This window comes from Xiphophorus hellerii, chromosome 6 (assembly GCF_003331165.1).
Source record: "Xiphophorus hellerii strain 12219 chromosome 6, Xiphophorus_hellerii-4.1, whole genome shotgun sequence".
Classification (NCBI taxonomy): Eukaryota; Metazoa; Chordata; class Actinopteri; order Cyprinodontiformes; family Poeciliidae; genus Xiphophorus; species Xiphophorus hellerii.
The window spans coordinates 30,115,631-30,133,969 of NC_045677.1; the positions used below are offsets into that span (position 1 = coordinate 30,115,631).

General features: G+C 41.2%; 1 protein-coding gene, 1 long non-coding RNA gene and 7 gene segments (V, D, J or C); 1 reads left to right on the forward strand and 8 right to left on the reverse strand.

Annotated features, from left to right (window-relative positions):
• Nucleotides 1–284: 284 nt before the first annotated feature.
• On the reverse strand, nt 285–913 carry LOC116721931 (T cell receptor alpha variable 3-like). The segment is given in 2 exon segments: nt 285–676; nt 774–913. Coding segments are annotated over 2 exon segments (438 nt in total).
• A 921-nt stretch (nt 914–1,834) lies between these two features.
• On the reverse strand, nt 1,835–3,000 carry LOC116721063 (T cell receptor alpha variable 18-like). The segment is given in 2 exon segments: nt 1,835–2,705; nt 2,833–3,000. Coding segments are annotated over 2 exon segments (435 nt in total).
• On the reverse strand, nt 2,919–3,644 carry LOC116721934 (T cell receptor alpha variable 3-like). The segment is given in 2 exon segments: nt 2,919–3,373; nt 3,471–3,644. Coding segments are annotated over 2 exon segments (501 nt in total).
• A 5,166-nt stretch (nt 3,645–8,810) lies between these two features.
• On the reverse strand, nt 8,811–9,606 carry LOC116721033 (T cell receptor alpha variable 18-like). The segment is given in 2 exon segments: nt 8,811–9,307; nt 9,435–9,606. Coding segments are annotated over 2 exon segments (507 nt in total).
• Nucleotides 8,936–17,537, forward strand: LOC116721099 (uncharacterized). Its single transcript, XR_004339516.1, has 3 exons — nt 8,936–8,966; nt 14,461–14,556; nt 17,493–17,537. It is a non-coding gene; the product is annotated as an uncharacterized LOC116721099 (long non-coding RNA).
• On the reverse strand, nt 10,158–10,970 carry LOC116721045 (T cell receptor alpha variable 3-like). The segment is given in 2 exon segments: nt 10,158–10,770; nt 10,843–10,970. Coding segments are annotated over 2 exon segments (468 nt in total).
• Nucleotides 13,706–14,365, reverse strand: LOC116721051 (T cell receptor alpha variable 18-like). The segment is given in 2 exon segments: nt 13,706–14,127; nt 14,255–14,365. Coding segments are annotated over 2 exon segments (450 nt in total).
• LOC116721072 (T cell receptor alpha variable 4-like) lies at nt 14,329–15,415 on the reverse strand. The segment is given in 2 exon segments: nt 14,329–14,795; nt 14,893–15,415. Coding segments are annotated over 2 exon segments (414 nt in total).
• On the reverse strand, nt 16,029–18,288 carry LOC116721028 (uncharacterized). Its single transcript, XM_032564604.1, has 2 exons — nt 17,812–18,288; nt 16,029–17,707 (listed from the first exon to the last, which is right to left on the reverse strand). The coding sequence occupies exons 1-2, from the start codon at nt 18,008–18,010 to the stop codon at nt 17,271–17,273; spliced, it is 636 nt and encodes a 211-aa protein (XP_032420495.1). The 5' UTR covers nt 18,011–18,288; the 3' UTR covers nt 16,029–17,270.
• Nucleotides 18,289–18,339: the final 51 nt, after the last annotated feature.

Genomic DNA, 18,339 nt, shown 5'->3' on the forward strand with positions numbered 1-18,339 from the left:
TGTGAAAACCGAGCAGTGAGTGAGGCCCTCTAGTGGCTGCTGTGGAGTACTGCAGGTTTTAGTGGTTTAACAGGGAGTGAGGCCCTCTAGTGGCTGCTTTTGAGAACTGCATGTTTAGTGGTTTAACAGGGAGTGAGGCCCTCTAGTGGCTACTGTGGAGAACTGCAGGTTTTAGTGGTTTAACAGGGAGTGAGGCCCTCTAGTGGCTGCTTTTGAGAACTGCATGTTTAGTGGTTTAACAGGGAGTGAGGCCCTCTAGTGGCTACTGTGGAGAACTGCATGTTTTAGTGGTTTAACAGGGAGTGAGGCCCTCTAGTGGCTGCTGTGGAGAACTGCAGGTTTTTGTACAGGGTTCTGGTGTTTCCTGTCACTGTGGGCTGCACAGCGCAGTAGTACACAGCAGAGTCTGTCACTGCAGCAGAGGAGATCAGCAGATCCATCTGGGTTTTATCATCATTCATGTTGAAGGAGAAACCAGGAACCGGATCCTGGAGTTTAGTTCCTGTTCCTAAATGGGAGATCAGGAACTCTGGAGGTTTTCCAGGATATTGTCGATACCAGAAGAAATAATCACTTCCAGTGGCTGTTTTGGAGTAAGTGTAGGACAGAGTAACTTTGCTGCTTTCTACAGCGAACTCTTCTTTCTGAAGCGCAGTGAGTTGTTGGCATCTGACTCCTAGAAGAAAAGAAATCTGTTAGTTTCAGTTTCTGGAAATAAATTCACATTAATAAAACTTTGAAAATGTGTTTTTGAAAAACAGAGACAGTGTGACCTGTTAGCAGAGAGATGATGAGCAGAGACAGACCATAATAGTCCATGTTGAGCAGAGTTAATGTTGGAGAGTTGAACTGAACTGAAGGAGGAAGTTTGAGTCTCTTTAGAGATCAGGAACAGATCAGCTCCTCCCTGAAGCTCTCAGCTCCTCCTCTTCCTCCTCTTCCTCCTCTTCCTCCTCTTCAGATTCAGCTGCTTTCTTCCTCTAGAAACATTTTTCTCAAACACAGTTTGAAAAAAACTGCTTGAGAAAAATGTTTTGTAGTTATACAAAAATTCATAACTTATATTTCTGAATATAAGTTCATAAATATTAACCTGATGAAGTTTCTCTTTGTCTGAAACACAAGAACTGTGATGTTGATGCAGAATCATTTCACTCAGAGATGAAGTCTTGCTGACAACTGGACTGATTATCTTGTGCCCAGAGGAAGATGATGCTTGGTTCAGATCCAAGAACGGCACAGAACATTTTAAAACGGGTCGGCCATCAGTCCTCAGTGTTCTGCTGATCCGTTTCACCTGCTGCTCTGATAGAGAAATCAAATGTTAGATTACATTGAAGATTCTCCAAATTGAAATGATTTATTTTTGTTTTATTAAATATCACCAAATCTTTATCTTGTTCTTCTTCTGCCTAATAATTCTCTGTAAGTTTGTCATTAGATGAATTTTATACAATATTTCACTAAACTGCAGTTCATTTCCAGATTAAGTCAAAAGTTACTAAATATTTCCTCAGTAAATGTTACAGACAAAGATCGCTTCAGTTCTCCAGGAACCAGAGAACATGAACTTTCTGTTTGACCCCTGACCTCTGCTGCTGCTGTCCATGGTGCTGGACGGCCAGCTTGCCATCCATCCATCCATCCATCCATCCATCCATCTTCTTGGAGCAGAGATGCATCTAAAGGTTGCAGGATGCACTGAGGGACATTGTTCTACAGAATGAAGCTGGATGAACATCAGAAAATGTTTCTGTACATAATCAGTTATAATGTTCATTTAATGCTGTCAGTAAGGACACACACACACACACACACACACACACACACTTCACAGGTTTCTCTTCATTTTATATTCATCCCACTATGAGTCACTGCAGAATATAAATCATCAACAGTTCAACAAAACTCCACTGCTGAAGAAAAAGACTCATCTGGTCTGTAATTTCTACCTCTTTAAATAAAGTTCATGTTATTTAATCTGCTTCCTCTGAGTCAATTTACTGAGAGAATCTGAGATATTTAGTCAAACATTTTCACAATCTTCCAATTAAAGCAACAAAAGCTCATGGATCTGAACCTTCAACCTGTTAAACATTAACAGCAAATAATTTTATTGTAGCACTTTGTTTTTTTATTGTTTTTGTTTTCATTCTGTCCTGTTGCCACAGTCTAAAGCAGATAATGGTGATGGTTGAGACTAAGCTCAGTCACAACGTCTCATCTGTCTTTGTCTTCAGTCCAAAGACTCAACAACCAGTGGACCAACAGGGAGTGAGGCCCTCTAGTGGCTGCTGTGGAGTACTGCAGGTTTTAGTGGTTTAACAGGGAGTGAGGCCCTCTAGTGGCTGCTGTGGAGTACTGCAGGTTTTTGTACAGGGTTCTGGTGTTTCCTGTCACTGTGGGCTGCAGAGCGCAGTAGTACACAGCAGAGTCTGACAGACGGAGATCCTGGATCTTCAGGTTGAAGGATTTCTCGTCTTTATTGAAGTCAGCATCAAATCTGTCATTGTCGAAATCTGGAGCTTTATATTTTGACGATGACAGCTGCTTCACCATGTACTTTGGGAAACTGTTTCCTTCTTGTTTGTACCAGAACAATGTGACACTCACACTGCTCTCATAAGTACATCTCAGAGTCAGTGATTCTCCTGCAGCAGCAACAACTTCTCCTTCTGTCTGCTTCACTGAGTCTCCTTTACACTCTGGGGAAGAACAGAACATGCAGAGGAAGAGATGGATCAATAAAGATGATTGATTAAAGGAGAACAATCAGCAGCTTTAAAGACTTCTACTCCATGTAGAGGAAACATGTTGATCTTTGTATCTTACCAGAGAAAAGAGCAGCCAGAATAATCCACAGCCAATGTTCCATCTGTCCACCAAGGTTTAAATCAGCAGGAGGAAGCAGCTGATGTTCAACATTCAGTCTGACTATTGTTCTCTTCACAGCACCACTTCTTATTGACACAATGCTGGAACACAGAGCACAAGGAGAGCGCCGCCAACTGGAGCATGGCGCCCCCTGGTGGCTGCAGGTTTTTGTACAGGGTTCTGGTGTTTCCTGTCACTGTGGGCTGCACAGCGCAGTAGTACACAGCAGAGTCTGTCACTGCAGCAGAGGAGATCAGCAGATCCATCTGGGTTTTATCAGCATTCATGTTGAAGGAGAAACCAGGAACCGGATCCTGGAGTTTAGTTCCTGTTCCTGTGTGGGAGATCAGGAACTCTGGAGGTTTTCCAGGATATTGTCGATACCAGAAGAAAGAATCAGTTGTGGCTTGTTTTGAAGACTTATAGGACACATTAGCAGAGCTGCCGTCGAATCTGAAGACTTCCTTATCAAGAGGAGTAAGTTGATCACAGCTGACACCTTAAAGAAGAAATATTTTTTAATCTTTAAGTTGCAAAGGTTTTTATAGGGAAACATTTAAATCTTAGCAGTTCAAAGCATCTCAATCCAATCTGACCTGTTAGCAGAGAGATGATGAGCAGAGACAGACCATAATAGTCCATGTTGAGCAGAGTTAATGTTGGAGAGTTGAACTGAACTGAAGGAGGAAGTTTGAGTCTCTTTAGAGATCAGGAACAGATCAACTCCTCCTCTTCCTCCTCTTCCTCCTCTTCCTCTCAGCTTCAGCTGCTTTCTGACCTAAAATAAAGACTTCTCTGAATCTGGAGAAGTTAACAGATCAAACTTTCCCAGCTGCTCCCTGCTGTTTGCTTTAGAGCAGAAATATTAGAGAAACCTTTAAAAGCTCTGGATCATTGTTAGAATGAATAATTTCAGATCTATGGTGAAATATAGCCTGGCTCCTAAGTATGTGGAAGTTTATCTCTAACATGGCCAGAGCTGCACTCTAACAAATACATTTAGTTCAGTTTGTCAGAGTTTGCACTTTGAGTAGAATTTATTTGGAAAATGTTTTTAAAGTCTCGTTGTGTTGACCTTGTTTTTGTCTATTTTATTTCACTACAGTAAAATTTTGTGCTACACCCAGCAGGTGGCGATATCCAGCTTTAAACCAGCTGGATATCGGGAAAACAAAAACAAAAACGGGAAAACAAAAACACATAGAAACATATCGGATTTGGAAAAAGTGGATTTGGGCATAAACTGGTAAGTGAATGGTTTGGATGGAAATGAGGAAAACATGGATTTTGATGGGTGGATGCCAGTGGGAGGGAAAGAGGGAGAATTAAAATAGATGAAGGAAAGGTGATAATCAAGGTAGTAAACAATAACTGGAAAGAAGTAGTTCAGAAGAAAGGATAGTTAGGAGGAAAGTTAGGAGGAAGGAATTGAAAATAATAATAAAACTTAATGTGGCAACACTAGTGTATGAAGCTGCTACTCTGCCCTTCAAAGCAGGGTAACCAGCAGGTGTCAACAGCGCCACCTTGGGAATTGTCCCCAAGGAAGTAGGTCAGTAAGGCACTTAAGGTTCATAACCAATGAGAACTCGCACAGCACACAGGTCCAGTTCCTCTGGATGCCCCCCCACCGCCTTCAGCTCTCAGCCAGAGCTGGCTGACTCCACCCCGACCAGAGAGCCCCTTCCGGCCCAACAGCAGGAGGATCCGCTTGCCATTGGTAGTTTGCAAAAATGAAGAACAAAAGAATAAGAGAAAAAGTAGGAAGTTTGTCAATCCTCATTGAATTTGAAGAAAAAGAGTTGCAACAAAGCATCAAAATAGGTTTTCTCAGTTTTCAGGTCAGACCTTATATCCCTCCAGCACTTTGTTGTTTCAAAGGTCAAAGGTCACAAAGGACACACAGCAGCAGTTTCTAAAAAGAAGCAGAGATGTTCAAAATGTGTAGAAGATCACAAGTTAGAAGAATGTAAAGAATAAGACCAAGAAAATGTTGTAACTGTGGAGGGAAACAGAGTTACATATGGAGGATGTGAAGTAAAGAAGAAGGCAAAAGAAATTATACAGATTAAAATGACTAAAAACATAAAATATGCAGAAGCAGCTAAAAATGTGAAGGAACAAAAAACAAGAGAGATTGAACAAACAGCGAGTCAAATTCCACAGCAAAGCAAAGAAGAGTCAGAAGAAAATGTTATAATATCAGTAGAAAAACTATTATTATTGGTAGCATATGTTATCAACCAAGCATAAAACTGAGGAGATTAAAATAATAGTGAGAGAAGCTGAAAAGGTTTTGGGTTTAAAGAGGATCATGGAGAAGATAAAGGAAGATGGGAGACCAGGACCAGCAGGTGAAAATGGTTCATGTTAATATTACAATGGAAAGCAAGAAGTTTAATTGCTAACGGACAGAAAGTTAAAGGTTATAATGATAGTCTTGAAGAACAACCAGAAATTATTTGTGTTCAGGAAAATGGTTAAAAAAACATTAGATTTTGTGATTAAAGGATATGATGGAGTAAGAAGAGATGGACAGGAGGATGTGGAATATTTATAAAGCAAGGGATAAAATATCAGGTTTTAGGGAAATAACTTGAATATATAGTTATTGAGATATGGGAACAAGAAGGTACATTTAAAATAATAAATGTTTATAATCCATGCAAAACATTATCATTTGAAATAATGGAAGAGTTAACTGAATATTTGGAAGGGAAAGTAATTTGTTGTGGGGATTTTAATGCAAATAGTACATTGTGGAGTAAAAGTAATGATAGAAATAGACAAGTTATAGAAGAATTAATGGGAATGAAAAATCTTCTATGTATTAATGATGGGAGGAAACAAGAATCAATATAAGAACAGGGATGGAATCAGTTATTGATTTAACAATTGTCTCAAATGTTTTAGCTGGTATTTGTGATAAAAATTCAACAATAGGTAATGATCATTATCCCATAACAATAAGAGTAGGATTAAATTTAAATAAGAATATAAAAGTCAATAAAACAACTGAATTTGAATAAGGCAGACTGAATTAAATTTAGATACTTGAGTCAAATAAACTTAGGAAAAGTAGATGTGAGAATTTATATAAATGATGTAAATGTAAAAATCTGTAAGATAAGCATGGAAGCAGCAGATAACTATAAAGAAAACAGGGTGTAAAAATGATAAGAAAATGTTTCCATGGTGGACAGATGAATGTAAAAAACAATAAAGTTAAGAAATAAAACATTTAAAGTACTAAAAGGTAATCCAGTTTATAATAATTTAATTGATTGTAAAAGCAAGCAATGGTAAGGAGAATTATCAAGATTCAAAAAGAGAATATTGGAGAAATTTCTGTAGCACAATAGGAAAAAAAACAAAAATAGAAAAAATTTGGGAAATAATTAAAAGAATGAATGTAATAAAGAGAGAGTTTGAATATCCTATATTAAAAACAGATAATAGAAATACAATAAAAGATGAAGATAAAGTTGAAATATTGGCAAGAACATTTAGTAAAATTCACAGTTCAAATAAAATTAGTGAAGAAAAGGAAGAGAAAATACAAAACTTAAATATAAAGATTTATTAGAGAAACAAATAATTTTCTGAATGTTGAGTTTAAAAAGCTGAATTGAATTATGCACTTAGGAAGACAAAAAATACAGCACCAGGTAAAAATTAAATTTATTATAGAATGATAAGACAACTCAGTGAAAAATCTAAAATTAATATTGCAATTATATAATAAAATTTGGGAGGAGGGAAAATTACCGTTTAACTGGAAGGAATCAATTATAGTACCAATAGCTTTAACATCAAATCTATGTAAAATAATGGAAAAAATAATAGACTGCTATATTATTTAAATAATAAAGGATATATGTCAAAATATCAAAATGGTTTTAGAAAAGGGAGGAGTACTAATGATCCAACACTTTGTCTAGAGCATGAAATTAGAAGAGCACAAATAAATAAAGTGTAGTGGCAACATTTTTTAATATAGGAAAAACATATGATATGATGTGGGTTGAAGGAATATTAATTAAATTATACACGTTGGACATTAAAGGGAAAATATTGAAATGGATTAAAGATTTTTTAACAAATAGGAAAATGCAAGTTAGAATTGAAGTCAGAAAAATGTAAAGTAGAAAATGGAAGCGAGTTTTATAAATCCGTTATTGTTCTCAATTATGATAAATTATATATATAAAGATATTGGAAAAGAAATGGGATGTTCACTTTTTGAGCTGTTTGGAAAAGAGGGAAAAATGTAGATTTCATTGTAAATAAATTACAACAGGTTATTGAAATAGAGAAATGTGCGTTGCCATGGGGATTTAAGTTTTCAGTTGAAAAAACAAAAGTAATGATATTTAATCAGAAAAAATAAACAAGGAAATAAAATTAAAATTATGTAACCAAGAATTAGAGCAAGTAAAGTGTATAAAATCTTTAGGGCTATGGTTTGATGAAAAAATAAAATGGAACATAAATATTCAAAAAGTAATAAAATCTTAAATGTAATAAAATCTTAAATATTTTGAGATGCTTGGCTGGCAGTGACTGGGGAGCAGATAGACAATCACTAAAACAGATTTACACAGGAACGATGAGATCTAACATAGACTTTGGTTGTATAGTTTATGGTTCAGCAGCTAAAACACATCTGGTTAAATTAGACAATATATCAGGCATTAAGATTATGGAGCATTGGGGTCGTGCTGTGGTGGCGCAGCGGGTTAGCACGCCCCACGTTTGGAGGCCTTAGTCCTCGACGCGGACGTCGCAGGTTCGACTCCCAGTCCTGACGACCTTTGCCGCATGTCTTCCTCCCTCTCCTCATCCTCCTTCCTGTCTGCCTACTGTACAAAAAATACGAGCCACTAGTGCCGCAAAAACTCTTCGGAGAAAAAAAATGGAGAAAAAAAAAGATTATGGAGCATTTAAAACCACATCAACAGCAGAAATAGAAACTAGAATTAAATTATTGGTTAAATTTACAAGGAAATAAGTTTGATCATCCAACTTGGGAAACTTTAAATCCATGTTGGGAAAAAAAATAAAATAAAATAAGGAGTTTTGGATGGACAATTGAAAAGAAGCAGGAAATCCTGAAGCATGCAGGGGTTTGTTCCTGGAGGACGAGCGTTGGGAGACACTGATCTACAGCGTCAGGATCAGGAAGCCGGTCTGCCGAACCTGAGACCGGACCACAACTTCTTCAACCGGTTCATTTTATTTCTAGTGTTTTCTGAGGAGAAACCAAAACACAGCTTACAAAAGAAAAGTCCCAGCTCTACTGTGGGACTAGATCCTGATGTGAGCATAAACTCGACTCATTTAAGACTTTAGGCTTTCAGACTCTTAGTCCGCTTGTTCTATTAATGGATTTCTACCAAATAAACTTCAAATTGTTTTCACAAATGTGTTTCTAGTAACAAATGTCATTTTCAAATCATCTAGTGGACTAGTGGAAATATTACAAACTACAACTAAAAAGCTCAGAGTGAACCATTTCCACCCAAGAGCTCCTTAATTAGTCACTTAATGCAAAAACATCAAAGATTTTCCAAGCTTCGTTCTTGAATTGGAGCCAATATAAACTAACTGAGCTCATAATCAGGAAGACGCTGGTTCAAATCCTTGCCTGAGCGAAGCTGTGGTCCCTGAGCATGACTCTTCACCGAGTGTTGCCGTGTATTAGATATAGATGTGGTGACCAGGACGGGTAAAGAGCGGCAGCCATGCTGCCTCTGACTGAAGCTGAAGAGTGACTGAATACTGCATGACATCATCACCAGATACGGTGCTTACCGTATAACACTAAGACACTATTATTATATATTTGGAGTTATACATCTGTCCAATAAGCTTCCAGTTTTTAAATACTCTCACTACTGAAGTATTTTTCAGAGGACATACTCTGTAGTAATTTGGCAGAAATACCTTTGCTTTTATTGGAGAGCTATTTAACCCAGTGGGTTTCCTAACTGGTTCCACTGGTTTCCACTGACTTCTCCCACTTTGAACTGTTGGAGAGGAACCAGGTGAAGATGCTGCTGCCCTCTAGTGGCTGCTGTGGAGTACTGCAGGTTTTTGTATAAGGTTCTGGTGTTTCCTGTCACTGTGGGCTGCAGAGCGCAGTAGTACACAGCAGAGTCTGACAGACGGAGATCCTGGATTGTCAGGTTGAAGGATTTGTTGGATTTATTGAGGTCAGCATCAAATCTGTTGTTGTTGAACTCTGGAGCTTTGTCTTTTGTTGATGACATCTGCTTCAGCATGAACTTTGGGAAACTGTTTTCTTCTTGCTTATACCAGAACAATGTGGGTGTCGTATAGGATGTTTCATAAGTACATCTCAGAGTCAGTGATTCTCCTGCAGCAGCAACAACTTCTCCTTCTGTCTGCTTCACTGAGTCTCCTTTACACTCTGGGGAAGAACAGAACATGCAGAGGAAGAGATGGATCAATAAAGATGATTGATTAAAGGAGAACAATCAGCAGCTTTAAAGACTTCTACTCCATGTAGAGGAAACATGTTGATCTTTGTATCTTACCAGAGAAAAGAGCAGCCAGAATAATCCACAGCCAATGTTCCATCTGTCCACCAAGGTTTAAATCAGCAGGAGGAAGCAGCTGATGTTCAACATTCAGTCTGACTATTGTTCTCTTCACAGCCAGCAGCGGCTCCAGTGTGCATGCTGCCCTGAGGAAGCACCGCCTTTGTTGAACTCCGCCCTCACACAGTAACACACATTCCCATTAATTTCTATAACTAATCTTGATATTTCCCCTGAGCCATTTTCATTCCCACCTTATTCCCAACGCCTAACTCAAAAATTGTGTTTTTATTGAGTGGACATGGCAAAATGTCCTCACAGCTATAAATGTCCACACAATGTTAGTCGTTTGTCAAGATTAAGTCCTCATAATGATAGCTAAACCAGCACACACACACACACACACACCCACACACACACACACACACACACACGCACCCACACACGCACACACACACACACACACACACACACACATACACATGAACACACACTTACGTGCTAAATTGGCAGATTATCCAATCCTTGACATTTTCTAACTTATTGCGGCTGAACATGATTTTTTCCCATTTTCTAACTTATCCGAACTATTAAGGGCAAAACGTCATACTAATTTGTTTAATTTTAGGTCAACTAGATTCTTACAAAGAGTGGATATGGATTTGTCTGTAACATCCCTCTGTGAGATGTGGAAGTGAAAACCCTACAGGAAGGCTAAGATGAATTAAAAGAACATTTTTATTAAACACAAGCCCATTTTACAGACCGGAGCACAATCTGGAGGAAACAAAGCCAGTCCAGAGTTTCCCAAAGATCTACAGTCTCTGCATCTCTTCATGGGGTCCAGGCAGCATCCTCAGCTCAGCATATGGCCTTCGTCATCATTTAAAAAGTGATCTGCTGCTTGTTCACAAACAGCCTCATGGTTTAAATGTTGGCTGTCTGTGGTTTAACAGGGAGTGAGGCCCTCCAGTGGCTGCTGTGGAGTACTGCAGGTTTTTGTACAGGGGTCTGGTGTTTCCTGTCACTGTGGGCTTCACAGCGCAGTAGTACACAGCAGAGTCTGTCACTGCAGCAGAGGAGATCAGCAGATCCATCTGGGTTTTATCAGCATTGATGTTGAAGGAGAAACCAGGAGCCGGATCCTGGAGTTTAGTTCCTGTTCCTGAGTGGGAGATCAGGAAGTCTGGAGGTTTTCCAGGATATTGTCGATACCAGAAGAAATAATCATCATAAACAGCAGCTTTAGAGTAACTGCAGGTCAGAGTAACAGAGCTGCCCTCTGAACTGAACTCCTCAGTCTTCGCTGCAGTGAGTTGTTGACAGTTTACACCTGAAGGAAGAAAAACTGATATAAGTGAAGAACAAGAAGGATCAGATTATTCTCTGAAAGACTCCAACCAACCTGATCCAGTGATCAGAACCAGCAGAGTGAATCCAGATGTGAGCAGAGACAGCATGTTGAGCAGAGGTAATGTTGGAGAGTTGAGCTGAGCTGAAGGAGGAAGTTTGAGTCTCTTTAGAGATCAGGAACAGATCAGCTCCTCCTCTTCCTCCTCTTCCTCCCGGCTAACAGACTCATAGCTTCAGCTGGTTTATAGCTCTCACTGTCAAACTGTGATGCTGGTTTCTATAAAGTAAACTGTTAGAATGCTGGATGGCTGACAATCTCTTCCAACTAACTTCTGATAATCAAAGGTCTAAATCTGTTCCATACTGTTTCATTATTGAAATAAAACATTAAGACTATCGTTCACCAATAACAGGCCATTGAGACTGATTGAACTAGGCCAGACTGGTAGATATCATTAGGAAAATCCCAGCTCTGTGTTTCACTGGGATTAGGGCTGTTGTCAACGAATATTTTAGTAATCGAGTAATCTATCAATTATTCTTACGATTAATCGAGTAATCGGATAAAAAAAATTATCAAATAAAATATTGGTAAATCTGGTATAACAAAAGTTTTACTATCGGATACCAACATCAATCCAATTTTTCATTTTTAGTTTCTCTAACAGTTACTTTTCTGTAGTTTAGAAAACTAACCTGTAACAATAATATCTCACTTTCTAAGTTAACCTGTAAAAAAGTTACACAAGAATCTTAAATTATATTCAGTTTAATAATAAAAAGACTCACAGATACGCTTATAAAAAAATGTCTATACTCCAGCTTTTAGTTTATGTATTCATCTTCAGTCAGTTTAATAGATGAACTCTCACCTTGCCCCTTAACCTAACAAGCTTTGGGTTTGAGAAAATAGGAAATGTCGCCTGGAGTTTGGGGGACAGGCGAACGAACGTAAGATGGGAGGAAATAGACCAGGGGACGAACGTAAGAACTGGGGCAGCAATACGGGATTTTTACCCCACCTTCGTTCGTCACACTCAGAAACTCGTCTACAGCCATGAACCGCCACGACGCTCCGCCAGCTCTTTGTTCAGACCAGGATGATATGAAATTTATTGTGCAGTTCGTCCGTAAAGCTGCACTTAAACTGTAACCATCAGCTACTCAGCTGCCCGCCGTGTTCAGTCTATCAGCTCACCTGTATTAATACCTGCAGCTCTGAACCAGCAGCTCCCGGAGGAGAAAGGCTGCCGTACTCCAGGCATGGCGCCAGTCATTTTAAAGATGCTTATTGGTTCCCATAAACCATGAAAACCCGGACGTTATCACTAATCAATAAAATCCTCCCAGGCCGAACTTGAACATTGGACGTTATGCTGCCAACAACTAGAGGAGGAAGTCAGAGATCCGCGCAGCACAAATAATGTTCCGGCTGGAACACGGTGCGCTAAATAATAAAACATAAATTAACGAAGCTTCGAGGCAGGTAAATTTTCCTCGAGGAATTTTAATATTCGAGGTAGTGGAATAATTTGAGGAATCGTTTCAGCCCTAATTAGGATTTCATTAGGATTGATTCACTGATTCATAAACAGGTGCCTGCTTATCCTGCTGATCTCATTTATGTCCACAGCACTACATCACAGGTTAGCACAGCTAGCTTAGCTGCTGTTAGCTTAAGAAAACGGGACATTTCAGAAAACTTTTAGGGCAGATTTTTGTGACTTAGTTTCAAGAAAGGGAAGAGAAAATACCCATAAGAGCTAAGCTGTTCATACTGGACTACTGGGTGATTAAGACTCACTGGAATGAATTTTACCAGTTCAGCCTCTGGTTAGCTTTAGCTGCACAGAGGCTTATCTCATTCTTTAGTCCAGCCAAAGACCTGGTTGGGTGATTTCCATCATTCTCCCAGTCCATTGGGACTCTTAACATCCTATCCTGGTTGTGCGGAGAGGTGACCATCATAGAAGAGGTAAGATGACTCGGTCTGCAAGCATTTTCCCATAATACAGTTAGAATGCCTTTATTGTCACTGTGCACAAGCAGACGCAGTTTGGGGCTGCAAAATACCTCCGCACATAAATCAACATGGACAATAGAAGGATGGGGGCCAGCAGAGGTGATGAGTTTATGGTTGGGGGTATTTATAGCCAGGAAGTGTGTGTGTTTGGTGTTTGTATGTTGAACATAAGTTTGTGTGTTGAACATAAGTCCGTGAAGCAGTCAGCTCTCCCAGCCATCGTCTGATGCATGGCAGAGCGTTTACCAGCGGCCTCGGTAGATCCTGGTAGATCTTCCGATGGAGGAGCGGATGGTGGCAGAGAGCATCTGGTTTACATCCAGCAGAGTTTGAGAAGAAACAGCCATCTAAGTTCCACTCACTTCCAATTGCCAAAGTTGTTTTAGATTGGGCCGATGCTGAAATTTCCATCAACCCTAAAGTCTCACTGGTTAAACTCAGTAGTGATTCCAGTCATCCAGATTAGTTTGGTCATTCCCACCGGACCGAACTGGAAAGTTCTCCAAGGTCGACACCATTTATCACCTCAGCAAGCAATCAGTTTGTGAGATGAATCAAAATTAATTCATCCATCAAGGAACATTGAGATTTAATGGCTTAAATCTTTCAATTACCTTTCAAACTACATGAAGTATAGAAACCTAAACAGGTAAGCCTGTTGTTGGATCCCCTTTACCCAAAGCTGAGCAAGCTGGTTGTTTGATTTAGTGATAAGGAAATGAAATCATGGTATTTTTGTAACTATTATTTAGCAAAACATATGACGCTTATTTTGTGTTCATAATTGTTCATACTTGGGACAAAGTTCATTCATGGCATATTCAGTGTGTCAGAACATTAAGAACCGAAAATAGTATTTTATGTTTTTTGACAACCAAGTTTTTCTAAAGGAGTTATACAATTTGTTTTAGAAGCTATGCCTTATGGACCTCGACCCTGGTTTATGAGATCCTCTAGTGGCTGTTGTGGAGAACTGCAGGTTTTTGTACAGGGTCCTGGTGTTTCCTGTCACTGTGGGCTGCAGAGCGCAGTAGTACACAGCAGAGTCTGACGGATGGAGATCCTGGATCTTCAGGTCAAACGCTGAGTTGTTGACCTTCGCATCGAATCTGTCTTTGCTGAACTCTGGAGCATTGTCTGGTAATTTCACATATTCTTTCAGCATGTACTTTGGGAAACTGTTTTCTTCTTGTTTATACCAGAACAAGGCATCACTTCCACCACTGGGTTTAAAGGTACATCTCAGAGTCAGTGATTCTCCTGCAGCAGCAACAACTTCTCCTTCTGTCTGCTTCACTGAGTCTCCTTTACACTCTGGGGAAGAACAGAACATGCAGAGGAAGAGATGGATCAATAAAGATGATTGATTAAAGGAGAACAATCAGCAGCTTTAAAGACTTCTACTCCATGTAGAGGAAACATGTTGATCTTTGTATCTTACCAGAGAAAAGAGCAGCCAGAATAATCCACAGCCAATGTTCCATCTGTCCACCAAGGTTTAAATCAGCAGGAGGAAGCAGCTGATGTTCAACATTCAGTCTGACTATTGTTCTCTTCACAGCACCACTTCTTATTGACACAATGCTGGAACACAGAGCACAAGGAGAGCGCCGCCTACTGGAGCATGGCGCCCCCTGGTGGCTGCAGGTTTTTGTACAGGGTTCTGGTGTTTCCTGTCACTGTGGGCCTCACAGCGCAGTAGTACACAGCAGAGTCTGTCACTGCAGCAGAGGAGATCAGCAGGTCCATCTGGGTTTTATCAGCATTCATGTTGAAGGAGAAACCAGGAACCGGATCCTGGAGTTTAGTTCCTGTTCCTGTGTGGGAGATCAGGAACTCTGGAGGTTTTCCAGGATATTGTCGATACCAGAAGAAAGAATCAGTTGTGGCTTGTTTTGAAGACTTATAGGACACATTAGCAGAGCTGCCGTCGAATCTGAAGACTTCCTTATCAAGAGGAGAAAGTTGATCACAGCTGACACCTTAAAGAAGAAATATTTTTCAATCTTTAAGTTGCAAAGGTTTTTATAGGGAAACATTTAAATCTTAGCAGTTCAAAGCATCTCGATCCAATCTGACCTGTTAGCAGAGAGATGATGAGCAGAGACAGACCATAATAGTCCATGTTGAGCAGAGTTAATGTTGGAGAGTTGAACTGAACTGAAGGAGGAAGTTTGAGTCTCTTTAGAGATCAGGAACAGATCAGCTCCTCCTCTTCCTCCTCTTCCTCTCAGCTTCAGCTGCTTTCTGATGGACTTTAGTCATCAACGACTGTAGACCTGTTGCCATGACAACCCGCATCATGGAGGTCCTGGAGACACTCCTGTTGGCCCACCTGAACAAGCTCATATCAGGACCCCCTGCAGTTTGCTTATCGCCATGGAGACGGAGACGCCATCTTAACCTGCTGCATGAACCCATTTAACAGGATTCAGCCTGATCTGCTCTGTGAGGAACTTCAGGAGACTCAGGTGGAGCCAGAACCTGATGACCTGATGACCTGTTGACCTGATGACCTGTTGACCTGATGACCTGACAACCTGATGACCTGATGACCTGTTGACCTGATGACCTGATGACCTGTTGACCTGATGACCTGTTGACCTGACCACTTGACAACCTGATGACCTGACCAGCTGATGACCTGTTGACCTGATGACCTGATGACCTGTTGACCTGACAACCTGACAACCTGATGACCTGATGATCTGATGACCTGACAACCTGACAACCTGATGACCTGACGACCTGATGACCTGACAACCTGACCAGCTGATGACCTGATGACCTGACCAGCTGATGACCTGACCACCTGATGACCTGATGACTTGACCAGCTGATGACCTGGCCACCTGATGACCTGATGACCTGACCAGCTGATGATCTGACCACCTGATGACCTGACCACCTGATGACCTGATGACCTGACAACCTGGCAACCTGATGACCTGATGACCTGATGACCTGTTGACCTGACCAGCTGATGACCTGACCACCTGATGACCTGTTGACCTGACAACCTGACGACCTGACCAGCTGACAACCTGATGACCTGATGAACTGTTGACCTGATGACCTGACCATGTGATGACCTGACCACCTGTTGACCTGACCAGCTGATGACCTGATGACCTGACAACCTGGCAACCTGATGACCTGATGAACTGTTGACCTGATGACCTGACCATGTGATGACCTGACCACCTGTTGACCTGACCAGCTGATGACCTGATGACAGACCACAGGTAGAGACTGGAGGACTGAGCGTCTATCTCGGCTCCTTTTCTCTCTCTACACTTCAGACGTCCAGCACAAGACTGACTTCTGTCATCTACAGAAATACTCAGATTACAGAAATACTCAGATTACAGAAATACTCAGATTACAGAAATACTCAGATTACAGAAATACTCAGATTACTCTGCAGTTGCTGGTTTATCAGAGACAGACAAGAGGCTGAGTACAGAGAGCTGGTGGACCGCTTCGGGTCACGGAGGGAACAGTCAAATCATCTGAAATGTAAAGAAAACAAAGGAGATTATTGTTGGTCTCAGGAGGAACAGGGTCAAAGGTTAGGGTTAGAGCGCTGCGCATCATGAATAAACACCAGGCCGGAACACGGTGGCTAAATAACAAAACTTAATTTAACGAAGTTTCAAGGCAGATCATTTCCTCGGGGAATTTTCAAATCATTTGAGAAATGGTCACAGCCCTAGTGGTGATGTCACAGTGACCTCATCTCTCCCCGCTTGGTCTTTGTCAGTCCTGGCCAACGCTAACAGCTGATTCCTGCCCAACAGGTTTCGGACGCTGTAGGCAGTGGGGGGGAGGTTAGGCTAGGCTAACGGACGCCGGGTTGTGGGCCTGATCCTTCGTTGGGGTTTGCGGTGCCAGACTGGGTTAGGAGGTTTGGTACTGAGTCTCCGTGGCGTCGGGGCTGCCGACCTGCCTCCAAGTCCGACCCGTAGCTCCTCTGAGGGTTGCTGGTATCTGCCTGCTGCTGCCTCCAGGATCCAACGCTAACTGCTTCTGGCTGCTCTTGGCTTCATGCTGCAAGATTTCTGCTGATCTCTTCCTTGTCACATTTTTGCAATTCCAGGCAACAAATGGTCTCACTCTTCAACCAGAAACACATTCACACTCATGTCTATGCAAAAAATCTAACACGTTGAAACACATGTTCATATTTTATTAATGCAACCTGCCTGTGTTGATGCCTCTGTGATCTGATAGTCAATTCAGCAACTATGACAGCATCTCCAGAAACCCTTTTCATGGCCTATGTAGGCAGCCAGCTTCTCCATACGGTGCGCCTGAAGGGACACATGACTAAAGAGAACAGAAGAGGAAAGAATTTCTCTAAGATTTGAATAGTTAAAGATCACATATTTTAGAAAGTCTCTCAGACTCTGGGAAGCAGAATGTCAGGCGTTACACATGTCTGCAGACTTCTTGGATTATTTCTGCACCAAGTTCAGTTGCAACATGATGTCACTGTTGTCTTTGTCTTCTGTCCAAACACTCAACAACCAGTAGATTAACAGGGAGTGAGGCCCTCTAGTGGCTGCTGTGGAGTACTGCAGGTTTTTGTACAGGGTTCTGGTGTTTCCTGTCACTGTGGGCTCCACAGCGCAGTAGTACACAGCAGAGTCTGTCACTGCAGCAGAGGAGATCAGCAGATGAAACGTCTTTCTTGTTTTCTCGTGTCTCAAAGAAAGCCTTCCTGTTGTGTCTGAATATCCTGAGGTGACCAGCTGTGGAGATGAACTGGGCGTCTGTCGATACCACAGCAGCAGGTTTACTGTTCCTGAATAGTTGCAGGACAGAGTCACGTCGTTTCCTTCCAAATCCAGTTGATCGTCTTTAAATGGTGTCAGTAAATCCTCAGAGGATCCTGGAAACAACAGATTGATAATTCAGTTTTAACAAACTCAAAGCTCCAGATGTTTTCCTGCCTTCTGTCTCCTTCTCCACCTGCTGCATCTTTAGATGACTCACCTGGCTGAAGGCAGAAGATCATCATCATGCAGGAGAAAAGCAGCAGCTGCATTGTTTTCCCTGGTACTGACAGAAGAACAGAGAGAACGCAGCAGCTCTTCAGCTCCAACACAAAGTCTGTCAGAGTGGAGCTCCTCCCCTCACTGAGCCTGGTGATGGGCCGTCCCATTAAAACCAGTCCAAACTCAGACTGTGTCATGCTAGAACCAGTCGGAATGATTCAGACCGGGATCTGGAGGGAACGCTGCAGCTGTTCAACAACCGGATAAACGTTTCTCATTTGTTCTGCCTGGGAGACAAGAACACCTGATGGGACCTGGTCTGTGGAGCGACAGAGTGCTTGAACACAGAACCACAGCAGAGCTCAGAACCTGGTAACGCTGCCCTCTAGTGGATCTGAACGGCTGAGCAGAGCGGAGAAAGGCTGCTCAGTGTATCAGAACTAAATGTCCAGAGTAAAAACCACCAAACAAATATTAATACAAAAAAAACCCAGCAACATTAATAATTAGCGCTGTCAAATTACTT